Here is a 15,805-nt window from a genome sequence, read left to right on the forward strand (position 1 = left end):
GTGGTTATACCATTTTATATGCCTGCTAGCAAGGTATGAGAGTTCCAGTTTAGTACATCCTCATTAACACTTGCTATTGCCGATCTTTTACATTTGTGTTTGTCTGTTGGCTAATAATATTGAGCATCTTTTTATGTATTAGTAATTTGTATATCTTTTATGAAGTGTCTTAGTCTTTTGCCCATTTTTCAAATTGGGTTGTTTGTCATTTTATTATTGATTTGTAGGAGTTCATTATATAATCTGGATCTGGGTTCTTTATCACACGTATTTGTTGCAAATGTTTTGTTTTAGTGTGTGGCTTGCCTTTCCATGGTCTTAATGGTGTCTTTTGAAGAGCAGAAAGTCTTAATTTTGATGAAGTACAATTTATCAATTTTTTTGTGGTTTAGGCTCTTTATCCTAAGAAATCTTGCCTGTCTCAAGGTCTTGAAGATTTTCTTCCATGTTTTTGTTCTACAGATTTTATTGTTATAATTTTTATATTTAAGTTTATAGCTAATTTGCAGTTAATTTGTTTGTATGGTGTAAAGTACAAGTCAAGTTTTATGATTTTTCTTTTTCTTTTCTATGTAGATAACCGGTTGTTTCAGCAGGATTTGATGAAAAGACTAGTTATTCCACCTTGAATTACCTTGCCTCCTTTGTAGAAAAATCAGTTCACCATCCATACATTGGTCTATTTTCTGTTCCATTGATCTAAATATCTGTTCGTTTTGCAATAATACACTGTCTTAATTACTATAGCTTTATAATAAATCTTGACGCAACTGTTCAGGTCTAGAAATCCCACTCAGTTCTTAGAGTATCTCTCTGTTACTTTTTCAATGAATAGTTTCCTTTAATTCTTCGAACTTATTTATAATAATTGGTTTACAGTCTTTATTAAGTCCAACATCTGGGCCATTTTGAATATGATTTCTTTTGACTGCTTTTTTGTTGTTCTTGACTGTGAGTCACATTTTCCTTTTTCTTTATATGTTTAATAATTTTTTTATTTAATAGTAGATGTCATAGAGACTCTGCAATGTTGTTTTCGTTTCTTTTCCTCTGAAATACATTTATTTTTGTTTTAGCAGAGGTCAATTGCTGGCTAATCACCCTGAGATTCTGGAGGTTTGTTTTTATGCTTTGTTAGTGCATTTCTGTGGAAAACCTAAGGTGTTTCTAAAATTTCTCTAACATAGTGGGACCCAATCTCCAGACTCAATCTCCCCTACAGATCTTGTTGAGGTTTGATTTTAGAGTTTATTAGAGTGTATCTAGACTAGGGTTTGTTCTAGGGCAGACGTTTTCAAATATTTGGCATCTTTGCATTCTTAAATGTCATTGAGCATTCTGAAGAGTTTTTGTTTATGTTTGTCATATATAACATATTGGAAATCAAAATTACAAACTTCAAAAAGTTACAAATTCATTTAGAAAATAGCAGACTCACTATGTGCTAATAGAAATAACATATTTTATGAAATGCAACTGTATTTTCCAAAACAAAATAAAAGGTAGTGAGAATGTTGGGATTGTTTTACGTTAATGTAAATACCTTTACTATCTGTCTCAATCAGTTACCTGGATCCCTATATCTGCTTCTGTGTGCAATCTGTTCTAGTGAAAAAGATTAAAATTTATCGTTGAAAGCAGGAAGTATATTTAATAACCTTTTTAAATAACGTGGATAGTCTTCTTAGATATCCCATCCAATCGTGACAAGCGGTAATTTCTTAATGATTAATTTCAATCTGGAAACTGAAGCCATATCAGAAAACTTTTTGTACTCTGTAACATCACAATCCAATGGTCTGTCTTTCACTTTGAAAGGGTCTTGTACCCACCGCATGTTTTTGTAACAGTTTCCATTGGTCATTTAAAAAATGACCAGTTCATTGAGTGAGGCTGATATTCCAAAATATTGATACATTTTTATACTACATTAAAAAGTTAACATTTGTTATAATTATAGTGATGTCAGCAGAAAAGTCTAATTATTTAGAAGTTCAAGCTCACGTAGGCAGATAAAAAATTTTTACAAAATTCTAATTTCTCCTTGAAAGTTTAAATTTTATCATTGACATTTTAAAAACATGTCTGCAAGATATCCAAATCTGAATAATCATAGTATTTCTGTCAGTTTTTCTTTTAATTAAAAATGACGCTTTCATGACAAGTGGCTAGTTGAGCTTGTAACTCCAATAATCACACAAGTTTTTTTCCTTGAGACAACCATTATTATTTTGATATGCAGCAGAAGTCCTTTATGCATTCTCATTCTTCACAGAGAATATTAAAAAGATGTGTATCCAAGGATTAGGTTTAATAAAATTAATTTTGCTGTGTCATCAAGGGTATGCTAAAATGAAACTGCTTTTTTATTTCTTTTACTGCAAATGAATAGTAGTGAAGAATGCAATGATTACTATTATAGTTTGGTGCCACTCCCTTGATTTGTGCTAAGTTATCAGCAGTTTTACCTCCGTTGCTTTTGCACCATTAGTGCAAACGTTAGTACAGTGAAACAAGGAAATTATGTTATAATGTTGTTATGAAAATAGTTTTAACATTGTGGGCCCCAACTCTCTACTCTAGGGTATGATGCTTATTTATCACTAAGATTCTCTTCCTGTTTTCTAAGCTCTGCATCAAGTGTATCAACAAGGTGCTTTAATGACCTCTTTACTCTCTTAACGGCCAGAATTTCAATTTCTCTCAGCGTTATTCTACCCCCTAGCACTTCTTCACCTCTACTAACTCTGTTATGCTCTCAACCCATAGCAGATATTCCCTGTCAAGCCTCAAATGGTCTTGTCTTACACATATACAGCCCAACCCACAGCCATGTTTTCACAGGGGACCCATACACAGATATCTGGGGCCTGCTCTGCACACAGATCACTCCCCTCTAGCGTCCCACCCAGCAGATCCAACCTTTTCATCTGCCCTAAACTCAGATCTCTGTCTTCCTAGCTCAGCATGACCACTATATTCTTCTCTGAGTCTAGTTGTATTCATATGGTTGGCAGTTGTCTCAGGCAGAGTTGAGTGATTGTGGTACCCATCTTTTGAGTTTCTTTTCTTTCAGGTTCACAGCTTAGTACTACTATTGACCACTGCCTTCAGTTGCTTCCATACTTTGTCCAGCTTTTATGTCAGGGAGCGAGGTCTGATGTCAGTTATTCCATCATGGCTGGAAACCAAAGCCCTCGTTTTTAATTTTAGTTATTGTATTTTTATTTCTAGAGGTTCTTTTTGGTTCTTTTATATTAGAAATATATTTCAGCTTGTCTTTTATTTCATTAAACATAATAAGCATAGTTCTTTTTTATCATCTGTGTTGGTAGTTCTGGTATCTGAAGTTTTTATAGGTCTGTTTTTGTGTTGTCTGTCGCTGCTAGTTGTTTCTGTGATTTAGATAATCTGTGTACCTGGTTATCTTGGCTATGTGCTGGACATTTTACTATATATTTTTTAATGGGAATAATTTTTGGCCTTTGATGAAGGTACCTTTCCCTGAGAGGATAGATACATATGTCTGCCCAGTGCCTTGGCATTGCCGCCAATCTGGGACTACCTTCAATCAAATTCAGGGCTTCAGGTTGGCTGGACATCCAAAGTTCCAACCAGAGCTATGATTCTGTACTAGGGCTAGTTCACAGCCACTTTATTCCTCATCCTGAGGTACAGTCCTTATTGTGTAGGGAGAGTCTTTTATTAGAATCCTTACTTTCGGGGGGCCCTGAGCATTGATTGCTATTTCCTTTGCCCCGTGAGACATTGAAAGGACAGACTATTTTTCTAGGTCAGTAACTGCTTTCAGAATAAAGGCAGCTTACATACATGTTTACCCTCTGGATTCCCTTTTGCTCCTCAATTTCGGGCTGGTAATTCTTTAACTGTCTCATAAGCTCTTAGATGATTTTATGAAGTTATGTTTTTGTTTTAAATCCAGTTCTCTTCATTGTTTACAGCCTAAGGGTTGGTCCCACATAAACTAGTCTACCAATACTGAAAACAGGAAATTGTGTCGTTTAAAACAATTTAAATTCAGTAAGCCATACTGCTATATATGATAGCATTGGTTACTTGAATTTTCATGTTTATTGTTAGGGATAAATCAACTTTTGATGATCTTTTAAGAATGAAATAGGTTGCTTTTATGCTGTAGTAATAAAGTATATCTTGAATGAAAAGATAAACGGCAATAAAAAGATAAATGGCTTTTCAAAAAATATATATAGTATATAAATATGTAGTATTATAGTGGTATAATATTATGCCATTATGTAGTATTATACCATTCTGATATTGTACATATTTCTATAGAAGAGGAGGTCTGAATATACCAGGGGTACCAAAAAAATGTATACACATGACTTGTATTCATCTTTGGTTATCAGTATATAGTGAGTATTACAATTTTAATACAGTTTTTTTTCTTCCTTAAAATGTGTATACATTTTTTTGGCACCCTCTGTATATCTCTCTCTCTCTCTCTATATATATATATATAATATCACTTTAAAAAAATAATTTGTTTCTTAAAATCATGCGTATTGGTGAAAATCCTATACATTGAAGATTATAGATAGCTAAAATTTTGTCCATTGATATTCTGCTATGAAGGTAATTTTATTTACTAAAATGTTTATTGAACTTGGTCCTTTGTGTGATTCAATTTTTGAAACTCAGTCAAATGAATATCTATACTCTTAAAGGGTAAGGTGACTATGAATTACTTGGAAAACCTTTTAACATAAATATAACTTCTTTTACTGTTCATTGTGAGGAGCAGTTTTAGACCGTTAATGTAGCTCTAAAATTCACATAATAAAGAATTTACAATATTTTAAAGTGAAAACTATACTAAGTCACATTTGATAATTTACCTAAAAGGCTTGCTACATTTTCAGTTGGGAAAAATCACATTGTTTTTATTTCTTCTATCTTCTTTAATCAGTTAGTAATGTTCCTATAGTTAAATGCAGTTTATCCTAATAACACTTTGTATTTTTCTAGAAATTTGACAGGATGAGGCTTTGCATATGTCTAGAAATATTTTTATTTGGAAGATTTAAAGTGATACGAGTGCTTAAATTGAAAAGTTTTGTGCAATTAAATGAAAGAATTTCAGTCTCTGCTGCATTGGTCACAGGCTAAAGGCGTGCTTTCTGAATCTGGCTCACTGGAGATGAAGTTTGCACCAGAAATAGGAGAATCACATGTCCTTCTTGCCATAAGCTCTTTTGAGAATGACGTTTTGAATATTGTGGTCCTCCTTTAGTTTTAACTGTCTGTTGTTATGCCAGCTGCTATATTTTCTTCATCCTTCTCTCCCCAAAAGGAGAGAACGAGATTTGAGCTACATCAGGAGAACTGGACACAGCCCAGTAGTTTGAGATTTGAGATTTGCTAAGGCTCTGATTGGTACAAGGAGATGGCACAAGGAGATTTTGAGTGGCCACAGTAGCCTTGAATTTATGTAATGAATATTACTCAGATTTTTATTTCCTTGTTTTTCTTTCATACCTTAGCTGGTATGTTGTTTATATATTTGGGAACTTTGCTTCACATATTTGTGCTACTTTCAAAGAAGAATCTGTTTTATATTAGTGTGTTGACAATGTATATTGATTTTACAAGATGAATTTCTAATTGTATTATGTATTAGGCATCACATTTTATTATTCCCTTGGGTAGCTTAGAACTTTGAAAGCAAATTTTGAAGCATCCAGAATCCTCTTGCCACTTCAAGGACAGACCGACATTCTTAAAAGGCATTGTTGTTACCTTTGCCTCATGTATGTGCTGTTCTTCTGGTATTAGAAGATACCTTTTTTAAAAAGAGTTTAGATCTTAATGCTTCAGGTCTTTGGCTATAACTCTAAAAGCATTATAAGGGGTTTCAGGCCTCACCTAGATATCTAGAAATCATCTGTCTAATCCAACTTCTTCACTTCATAGATCTGAGAACTGAGGCCCAGAGAATTTTACAGGTACCCTGCTCAGTGCTTCTGAAACTGTCTGTGGTAGAGTACCAGTGTTTTCCCTACCCAGTGCATAACAGGCCAATTATTTTGTACACTATAATAAAAATGAAGTATTGGAACAAGTGATTTTAAAATGACATATTCAGTTCTTTGATTATCTCAATGTAGTTGGATTACAAAGAGTTCTGGGATTAGAACAGCCATAGATTGCACTTTATGTATCACTGCCCAAGGTCAGGGTTGGCAAACTATAATCCATGGACCAAATCCAACTCATCCCTTATTTTTTGTATTTCCTGCAAACTAAGAATTATTTTAACATTTTAAAATAATTTTTAAAAATTCATAATAATAATGTTTTGTGACTCATGAAAATTATACAAAATTCGTATTTCCATGTCCTTAAATAAAATTTTATTGGAACACAGCCACACACACATTCTTTTAAGTATTGTCTGTGGCTGCTTTCCCCTCCGTAATGGTGGGGTTGAGGCAGAGAAGAGTAGTTGAGAATGAGACCATAGGGCCTACAAAGCCCAATATATCTGCTGCCTGGGCCTTCACAGAAAAAGGGAAGATCTGAAGATCTGGCTTTAGGGCAAAATTAATACTGATAGAGTTGCGAGTACAAACAGGGTCTACATTTTTTAAAATGTGCTTTAAATATTATCATTAGCTGATACATATTATGCCACTTTTGGTTCTCATTTAATCCTCTCAGCAATCCCCTTTTATAAAAGTTAGGTGAGTTTAGATCCCTCTGGTCTAGTTTTAGATACTCTTCTTGCTGCTAAAACTCTATTGAGTTGTTGTTTGTTTGTTTTTAACTCTTATCTGGTAAATTAAAAATGGTTAAATATTTTCTAACGTGGATTTTGTTATCAGCATCTGGTTTGGCAAATTCAATTTCTTCCCTATTGCTACATTGCTCTGCATTGGATGTTTCTGTATGTTCAAGTCCAATGAAGGAGATAGGTAGGACTCAGAAATATCTAGAAAACAGATTCTTTCTACTAAAAAGATTGCTCCTTTAAAAATCACCTAAAATGAAGGAAAACTATAACTAAACTGTAGTGGCAGATTTCTGTTGCAAAACAGCAAGGATATAATAGGTGAAGTACTGGCTACAACAGAAAAGATTGAGGTTTTAGGTGACTTTTCGAGGAATAATAAGGCTCTCAGTGTTTTGCCTCTACCACTCATTAAGCTGCAAAATACAAGTTCCCATCATATTATAGTCAAGCTTTGTTAAATTAACATACTGCTTTCTTGCTTAAAGCAGGTTCTGAAGTTCTTGATATGTACAATGAAAAACTCTGCTTTTCATGGCAGCTTATTTCTTCGTTTTCCTACCCTTTGCATGTGACCACTCAGCAATTAAATAAAGATATAACTGTCAGCTTTGCACTTGATGCATGAATCAGCTTCATGATAAGGCCCCTTTAAAAGCCAAATCTTCACATTGGGATTTCTTCCTGGAATAATAAAAAAAAAATGTTGCGGTGAAAGCTTATTCATTATGAGGGAAGATTACTACAGTTCGATATTGTGGTACTTGCTACTTTATTCTACCTCAGTCAGTTTATAAACATCTAGAAAATAATTATGTCCATTGCTTACATTCAAGAATACAATAATATAGAATGTTTTGGCAAAATCTCATTGTATATTTTCAAGTCATGGCTAGTCTTTATGATCTCAAATCTGCAAGTGCCCAAGATTTATGCAAGAGATGCTAAAATGCTAATAAACACTGTCCCAGTATCTGTGTCCTTATTCTAGGTAAGGCTATTCCTTTGTATGTTATAACAAAGCGATTGACTAGATGGCTTATGCATTAAAGAGGAAGTGCTTTACAAACAGCAGGACTTATTACTTAATAATATATGAGGATTGCCTTCCAACTATCCCTAAAGAATGTATGTACTTTAGCATGAAATTATCAATGAGTGAAATTTGGGACTCATTAGCAGTAGTGGCTCTGGTGTTTTTAGACATTATATAACATATTTAAACACTTCTTTGAATTTAATATTTCTGCTTTGTTTTAAATTTATGCTATAGTATAGTGGTAAGTGGTAACAACTCCTGTTTTCTCCAGGAGTACATAAAATCTTAACTATTTGAACTGTTAGAATAACTTGTAATTGAACTGTGCTTACCATGTTTCCCTGAAAATAAGACCTAGCTGAACAATCAGCTCTAATGCATCTTTGCTCTTTTGGAGCAAGCATTAATATAAGACCCGGTACTATATTATATTACATTATATTATAATAAGACTGGGTCTTATATTAATTTTTGCTTCCAAAGACTCATTAGAGCTGATTGTCCGGCTAGGCCTTATTTTGGGGGAAACACAGTATTTGGACAAGTTTTTAGTATATTAGTTTAACCATTGGTTGAGGAGTGTTAAAGCAACACCTGTCATCCTCTGCCTTCCCTCCATACACACATACACCAGATATAGTTGAGAAATGTTTTAGAATAATAAATTATTGTATATGGATCTTATTTAAACAGTGATTTAAGTGTATTTTGGGAACCCCCATATCTAAGAGTTCTCCATAGCTACTTTCTACCCAATATAGTATGTTCAACATTTATTTCTTAGCCTGTATTATAGTGGTAGAGTTTCTGTTTCTAAACATTTTTGATGGAAAGAATTATTGTAGAAGGCAGTTCTTTTTTGCAGCTCGACTGCAGGGGACCAGAGTTGCATGCATTACTGTGTCTGTGAAACTTCTTGGAAGCAAGCCAGTATGTTAGGGTGAGATTCATATGTAAGCAGTGAGCCACTAAAAGGCTTGCACAGTATTACAACTCTTCTGAGGAGAGGAAGCATTAGGAAATTCAGCAGTAAAGCAGCAGCAGCAACAAGCAGCCACAGTGGTAGTAAAGATAGGGCAGGGTCACAGTTAGCGTATTGCACAGTGTGAGGCAGTGAGCACACAGCTTCCCATCCTGCTGCCTGAGGGAGGCAAACCCAAACTGTCTGTTGCAAGATTTTTCTGGTTTCATGTTTATAATGTTAAGTCATGTGATAATACTGTACCATAAGTTGCCAACTTTGCTTTACTCTAGAGAAGATCCTTTGCTGCAGTGCCTTTTCCCCGTTTTTTCTTTTTCTCTCCTCTTCTTTTTTTTTCTTGAAAGAGAAAAAATTGTGCAATGTATGTTTATGCCTACACCATGCCGAGACGACACTTACCAGTAAATAATCTTTGTATCCCTGAGGTAAGATACTGTTTCTGCTTTCCCTGCACAGTGCTGCTGCAGCACGGAGCTGATCCAAACATTCGGAACACTGACGGGAAATCAGCCCTGGACCTGGCAGACCCTTCAGCAAAAGCTGTCCTTACAGGTAAGAAAACCAGAGCTACCAAATTATTTTATCTATGGAACTACTGGCCTGATTTGAGAAAATCTTTATGCACTGAATTTTATTTGTTTCTGCTGATTAAGCTCAACAAATTATACATACATACATATATATATATATCATTATCTTCATTACTGATTTGGTACATTAGCTGTCTCATTAATTACTATGCTCTCATAAGCATAAGCAATAAGATTGTTTATTGTACTTAGAATTTTTGGAATCACAGCATTAAATAACATATTCACTCATGTTTTCAGTTGTTGTTTTATGATTTAGATCATAATTTTCCTGTACCTCATCCTCTCAGTTGATTCTTTTGAAGACCTTCACTATAGAGCAGGAAAGGGCATTTGTATTACTTTGTAAAAGTAGTTTTGATCAGAAAGACAACCTGCTGCCTTATTACTTAGATCAATAGGTAAATAAATTATGATGCTGCTTCTTCCTTGCCATCCTGTTTATATTTTTGTCCTATCTTCTCACTTTACCTTGATAGCTAAGTATCTGTTAACTGAGGCAATGTATTACCTTTTTATTTCACATAATGAAACATTTTTGGCTTAAGTATTGGTTTTATTAAGACAAATGTCAAGAACCAGCAAAGAAGAAATGCTAGAATAGAAAGGCTCTCTCGTAACAGTGTAGAAAATAACGCTGTAAATGATAGGGAGTTGAGCGGCTGTTTTCATTGATCTTCATTCTCAAAATGCTGCATTGGATCTATTTTTGTTTTTATTCTTAGTGTCTGAGTTCTGCTGCCTTTGCCTTCTTTTACTTAACTGACCTTTGCAATTTGGAGCCTATTTGTCACTGCAGTGCTAACAGTATTGTTTTAAATGGTTGTGTAAAAGTAAATGATTTTCAACTTTCTTTAAATTTGCCATGTTTGAAGAAAATAAATCTTTTGTTCATTGTTTAAGTTTAGTGTCGTGCTGTGCATTTTTAACAAAGATTCTGAGGTGAATTGGAAACATTTATATACAAAAAGCTTTGAAAATATGTGGAATTCTGCTTACTAACTCTGCATAGAAAGACAACTTCCCACCGTGTTAAAATTGATTTCATCTCTGCTAAATCAGAGTAATACGATTTTTCTTAATTAAAAGGTTAGCTGATTGGGCTGCTGAATCAAGATAACATACACTAGACGGATAAAGCTATTTTAAACCTGTGTAGATAATAAGAAATTTAAATATAATTATAAAATTTTAAATAATGAAATTAAAATAGCCTCAGGCCTGCTTAGGCTCTGCAGCCTTTCAGTGTCTTCTTTTAACAAAACCCTGGGCAACAATAGTAGCTTTGGAGGGGTCCCTGACCAAAGGAGAAATACGGTTCCTAGTAATAGGGGTAGATTATAAATGCTGACTAAGACTGTCTCTATATCTAAGTGTCCTCCCTCTGACCTTTTCTCTCTTCAGCCCTCAACGCCTTCCTTGTCTATTTGTTAGATTCATTTAAAGCAACACTGCTTTTAGATCCACTTACATTTTTCTAAAAGACAAAGTTTAAATACAAGTTAATTAACAACAAGAAGCTATCTCCTAATTTGAGATGAATTTCAGAGGAGATTATATTGGCAGTTGTTAGTTTGGGAAAGAGCTCTGTGGCATAATAACTCATGGAGACTAGATTTCCTGAAGAATAGATACCATATCTATTAAACTTGATTTGAAAAGCATCTAGCATGTGCTTTGCTTAGATAAGGAAGATGTTAATTCTTGTTCGTAATACTGTTCATTAGTTGTTCTTTTCAAGAATCTTTACTTTTTTGGAAATGACATACAACTTTACAGTTGTTATGATGTAAAAGAAAAGCATTCTGGTAATAGTAATTAATTTTGTAGAAAATATAAGCTAGTGATATTTATACATTCATTTTATATAATGCAGTGAAATCACCCTTAAATGAAATATATTCCAAAATGGTTTTCTGCTTATGCAGGTTCTCTTCTAAGCAGTTCTTTGGAGTTATAGTGGAAGTATTATTTCCAAAGCTAAATTTAAAAGATTAAATATAGATAAAAAGAATCTTTTGAAAGGACTGCCTTATTTAGAGTTACTAGAGATTATTCTGGGTTATGTGGCATTCTTTATTTTTGTGGCAGATGCAGTTGTAGTATCATTAGGTACCTTGAGAGTGAAATTTCTGTTCTTTTTTTTTTTTTCTTTTTGGGGAATTTAGTTGCTAAAGACTACTTTGTAGTATCTTTTATGTTACTACTTTTATGCATTAGCCAAAACTGTTTAAAGGTACATATGTATATTTCTTAAAGGAAATTAGCAAAGTGAAAATCTCTTTTTATAGAGTATTTTAAAATGTATAAATAATACCCAATTCTGCATGAAGAATGCATAGACTTTTACAAAGCTATATAAAACAACAGAAAACCCTCAGTTTTACAGTTAAGACACCCCCAGCATATAGCCATTTGCTTTGGGTAGTCTACTTAGGTATTTTGAAAAGAATAATTAATTGGAGAGATTCATCAAACTCTTCACTGAATTGTATTAAGTGAATGATAAATGCTTAGAAGAAATCTTGAGTTTTTTGTTTTTGATTAGTTTTGATTGTACTTAATTTGATTGGTTTTTATTAAATTGTTTTCTAGATAATTATTATAGCAAGCTAAACTTTCTTTTAGAAATTAGCTTAATGTAAAATACAGTAGTAATAATACTGATGATAATGATGATAATTTTTATAGCTGACAACTCCTGAGGGCTTCTGTTAGCCAAGCGCTGTTCTAAGGGCATTGAATCCTCACAACAGCACTGCTCCTAGACAGATATTATCATTGCACCTATTTTTGCAGATGCAGAGATTAAGTTCCTTTTACAAGTTCATTAAGGGAAATTATTGGGATTTTTTGGAACTCAAGTAGTTTGGGTCCAGAATCAGTGCTCTTATAGATGCCGAATCAGATTTTTTTGCCTATCTGTTCATTTAGAAGGATGTAATACAAAACACATTTGAAAAATTAGACTGACCCATAAACTCAGGGCTTAACTTCAATCTGTTAAGATAATGTTTCACTAGTTTCTTAGCTTAAAGATTGTCCCTTTCAAAAATAGAAAATTTACCTTATTAATATTACCTGTAGGATTTATCATATAATAAAATTAATTAATTGGTAATAAATTGATTTATACAACTTTATAAACACTATTCTTGCCTTTCTTTCAAGTCAGTAGGATTGACTAACGTTCCTTTGAAAGTAGTAAAACAATATTTAGAATTTATAAGGAAAGATGTAATATTCAGAATATTTGACCTATTCGTAGGTAAGAGGCAATTCGAATAATGTAAATAAACCTAACATGAGTTACAGGCAGATGTGAGTGTGTGTGTGTGTGTGTGTGTGTGTGTGTGTATGAAGACAGAGAGAGAGAGAGAAAGAGAGAGAGAGAGATTAGAAACTCTTCTCTTTAGATAACCCAACACTCTAATATTTCAAGCTCATCCCATCAACATTTTGTGTAATTAAAGCCAGCAGGCTTACATCATTAAAACCAGCATGATCTTTCAACTCATCAAAAAAATGGCATACTTGTGAAGCATAATAACTTGTTAGTATCTACCCTGAAAGCAGCTGTCATTTTTCCCAGTAAACCTTATAGCATATTCATTACCATTTGTATTAGAGCTTCAACTACAACCAAATTGCTATTTCATTTGGTTCTTTTAAATGTAATTACTGTTAACATTTGCTTTCTTAAAATAGCACATGTGACATTAGAATTCAATAATGCTTTGATATTGTAAGGGTTAATAACTCTTATTATTCGAAATTTGTGTTAAACTTTTATCTTGCCATAATTGTATATTCACATGCAGTTGAAGAAATAATACAGAGGGGTCCCCTGCACCCTCTACTATTTTTCCTTGGTGGTAACATCTTGCAAAATTATATTATGGTGTCACAGCCAGGATATTGACATTGATACAGTCAAAATACAAAACATTTCATCAAAAGAAGTATTATTGTCTAGTTTTCCCCACTTGTCTTTATTTTGGTATTAGGGATTAGGGTAATGCTAGCTTCGTAGAATGAGTTAGGAAGTGTTCCATCTGCTTTTATTTTCTGAAAGAGATTATTTTTTCCTTAAATGTTTTCACCAGTGAAACCATCTGGGCCTGACACTTTCTTTTTTTGGAAGATTATTATTGATTCAATTTATTTTTAGGTATAGGGCTAATTCGGTTATATATTTTTCCTAGTGTGAGTTTTGATAGTTTATGTCTTTAAAGGAATTGGTCGGTTTCATCTGAGCTGTCAAAATATCTGTGTGTAGAGTTGTTTGTTGTTTTTGTTTTGTTAGACAGCTTTTGATGTCTGAAGAATCTGTAGTGATACCCCTGTTTCATTCCTAATAATTGGTCATTTGTGTTTTCTGTTCTGTGTTATGTGTTGCCCAGAAGTTTGTCAATTTTATTGATTTTTTTTAAAGAAAAATTCTATCCCATTGATTTTTTTAATCTGTTTTCAATTTTATTGATTTCTCTTCGTATGTTTATTATTTCCTTCTGCTTTCTTTGAGTTTATGTCACTCTTTTTCTAGGTTCTTGAAGTGGTAGCTTAGAAATTTGATTTGAGATTTTTCCTTTTCTGATATATGCATTTTAGTGCTATAAATTTCCCTCTAAGTACAGCTTTAACTGTACTTAGAGGGAAATTTATAGCACCAAATTTTGAGATGTTCTATTTTTATTTTCATTCATTTCAATGTATTCTTTTTTAATTCTCTGAGACTTCCTCTTTAATCCATAGATTGTTTAGTAGAAGTACGTTGTTTAAATTCTAAGTGTTCGGATATTTTTCTATTACCATTCTGATACTGCTTTCTAGTTTGATTCCATTGTGGTCGGACAACACTCTTTGTTTTCAGTTCTTTTCATTTAAAAATTTTATTTTGTGGCCCAGAATTTGGTCTATTTTGATATATGTTCCATGGGCACATGGAAAGAATGTGTTTTGGGCTGTTGTTGGATGGTGTCCTGTAAGTGTCTATTAGATCTTATTGGTTGATGGTGTTGTTGAGTTCTTCTGTATCCTTGATGATATTCCCCACATGGCCTCCACTGATATTGCGGGATAGGAGGAGGGCTGGCCTCCTTACCACTGGGCTGTAGTGAAAGTGTCTGGCAACCTATGGTCTCCACTGACATTGTGGTGAGGAAGGGCTCATTATTACCTGGCAGAGATGAAAGTTTTGGCTCCTGGTGAGCTTGCAAATCTAGGCTCATCACTAGGGCTTTGCTTCATGGGTCGGGGTGGGGCCCCAGTTTTTATACTTTTGCTTTTGGGGGGTTTTGGTAGTATTTCACTGCAATAGACTGGTTATTATCTAAAGTTTTTCTGTCTTTCTGGGCTGTTCTTTTCCTGATCCTTTGGCTAGAGATAGCAGGCTGTGTGTGTGTGTGTGTGTGTGTGTATTGGTATTTCTAGGTTGCCAGATGATTCTCTTAAGACTGTGTATGTGGGACAAAAAGAAGTTGGGAACTCACCACCATTGTTCCTTTGGGTAGCAAAATCCCTAACCAGTCTGCCTTTTTCTATCCACCTTTGAGTGTCTTCTTATGTTTATTTTATATATAATGCCCAGGTTTTTTTAGGTGTAGTTAGTGGGAAGAATAGGGAAAAGTACATTTATTCCATTTTCCTAGAAGCAGAAGCCTTGAAATTATTTTTAATCAGTCATCACTCTATGGAATCAGTCATTACTCATGGATACTCTGAGGATGTAAGCATTCATCAAGCATTCAAACTGCATGAACAGTGCGAATTTTTGTGGCATGCCTATTTTTCTAAATCTACCTGCTCATCAGAAACCTAGAGGTAAGCAATTGAGTTATAAGGAGTGTATTGGACCCTCAATGCTATTCACATGCTACTGCAGAGAACATGGTTGTTTAATGCTTTAACATTTTTAACTGGCTAAAAAGCAAAATTATGATTTCAGTACTTACAGTTGAAATAATTCTGACTAAAAGGGAAAGTTATCCACAGCCTGCTGCTTTATCAATAGATAACTGATAGAGAAGCCCATAGTTCCCTCTTTTATGATCTTCTTTGTATGCTTTTCATTAGTTCTATTTACTCTTTGACTCAGCTCTAGGGTTGGAGTAGCCCAGCAGCCAGTGTTTTCCTAGTTTGTCTAATTTAAAAGAATTATTTTTCTGAAACTTTAAAAAGTCACTGAACATATGTCATGGGTTTTAATTATTTAAAAAAATGTGGTGTTGTTGAGTGTTGGGATGATAGGAAGTTATTCAGCATCAAAGAGGATCCATTATTAAAGTAACTAACAATATTGGAGAATTTACTGGTAGAATTTTTACAGAGTACCATCTTTTCCTGCTGTATTCCGGCTTTGTCAGTGTCCCTGGCTTATATTACTCATTCAAAAGGTTAAGGGAAGTGGAGCAGAATATGAT

The 15,805-nt window shown here is 33.8% G+C and overlaps 1 protein-coding gene across 1 annotated transcript in view; it reads left to right on the forward strand.

Annotated features, from left to right (window-relative positions):
• Positions 1–15,805, forward strand: part of TNKS (tankyrase) — a 191,602-nt gene that overhangs the window by 52,131 nt on the left and 123,666 nt on the right. The window contains exon 3 of the mRNA XM_019750527.3: positions 9,250–9,345. Within this exon, the coding sequence (XP_019606086.2) occupies positions 9,250–9,345 (96 nt within the window). The remainder of the gene's footprint in view (positions 1–9,249; positions 9,346–15,805) is intronic.

Source organism: Rhinolophus sinicus, chromosome 16 (assembly GCF_057876585.1).
Source record: "Rhinolophus sinicus isolate RSI-liver-muscle chromosome 16, RSI-T2T, whole genome shotgun sequence".
Lineage (NCBI taxonomy): Eukaryota > Metazoa > Chordata > Mammalia > Chiroptera > Rhinolophidae > Rhinolophus > Rhinolophus sinicus.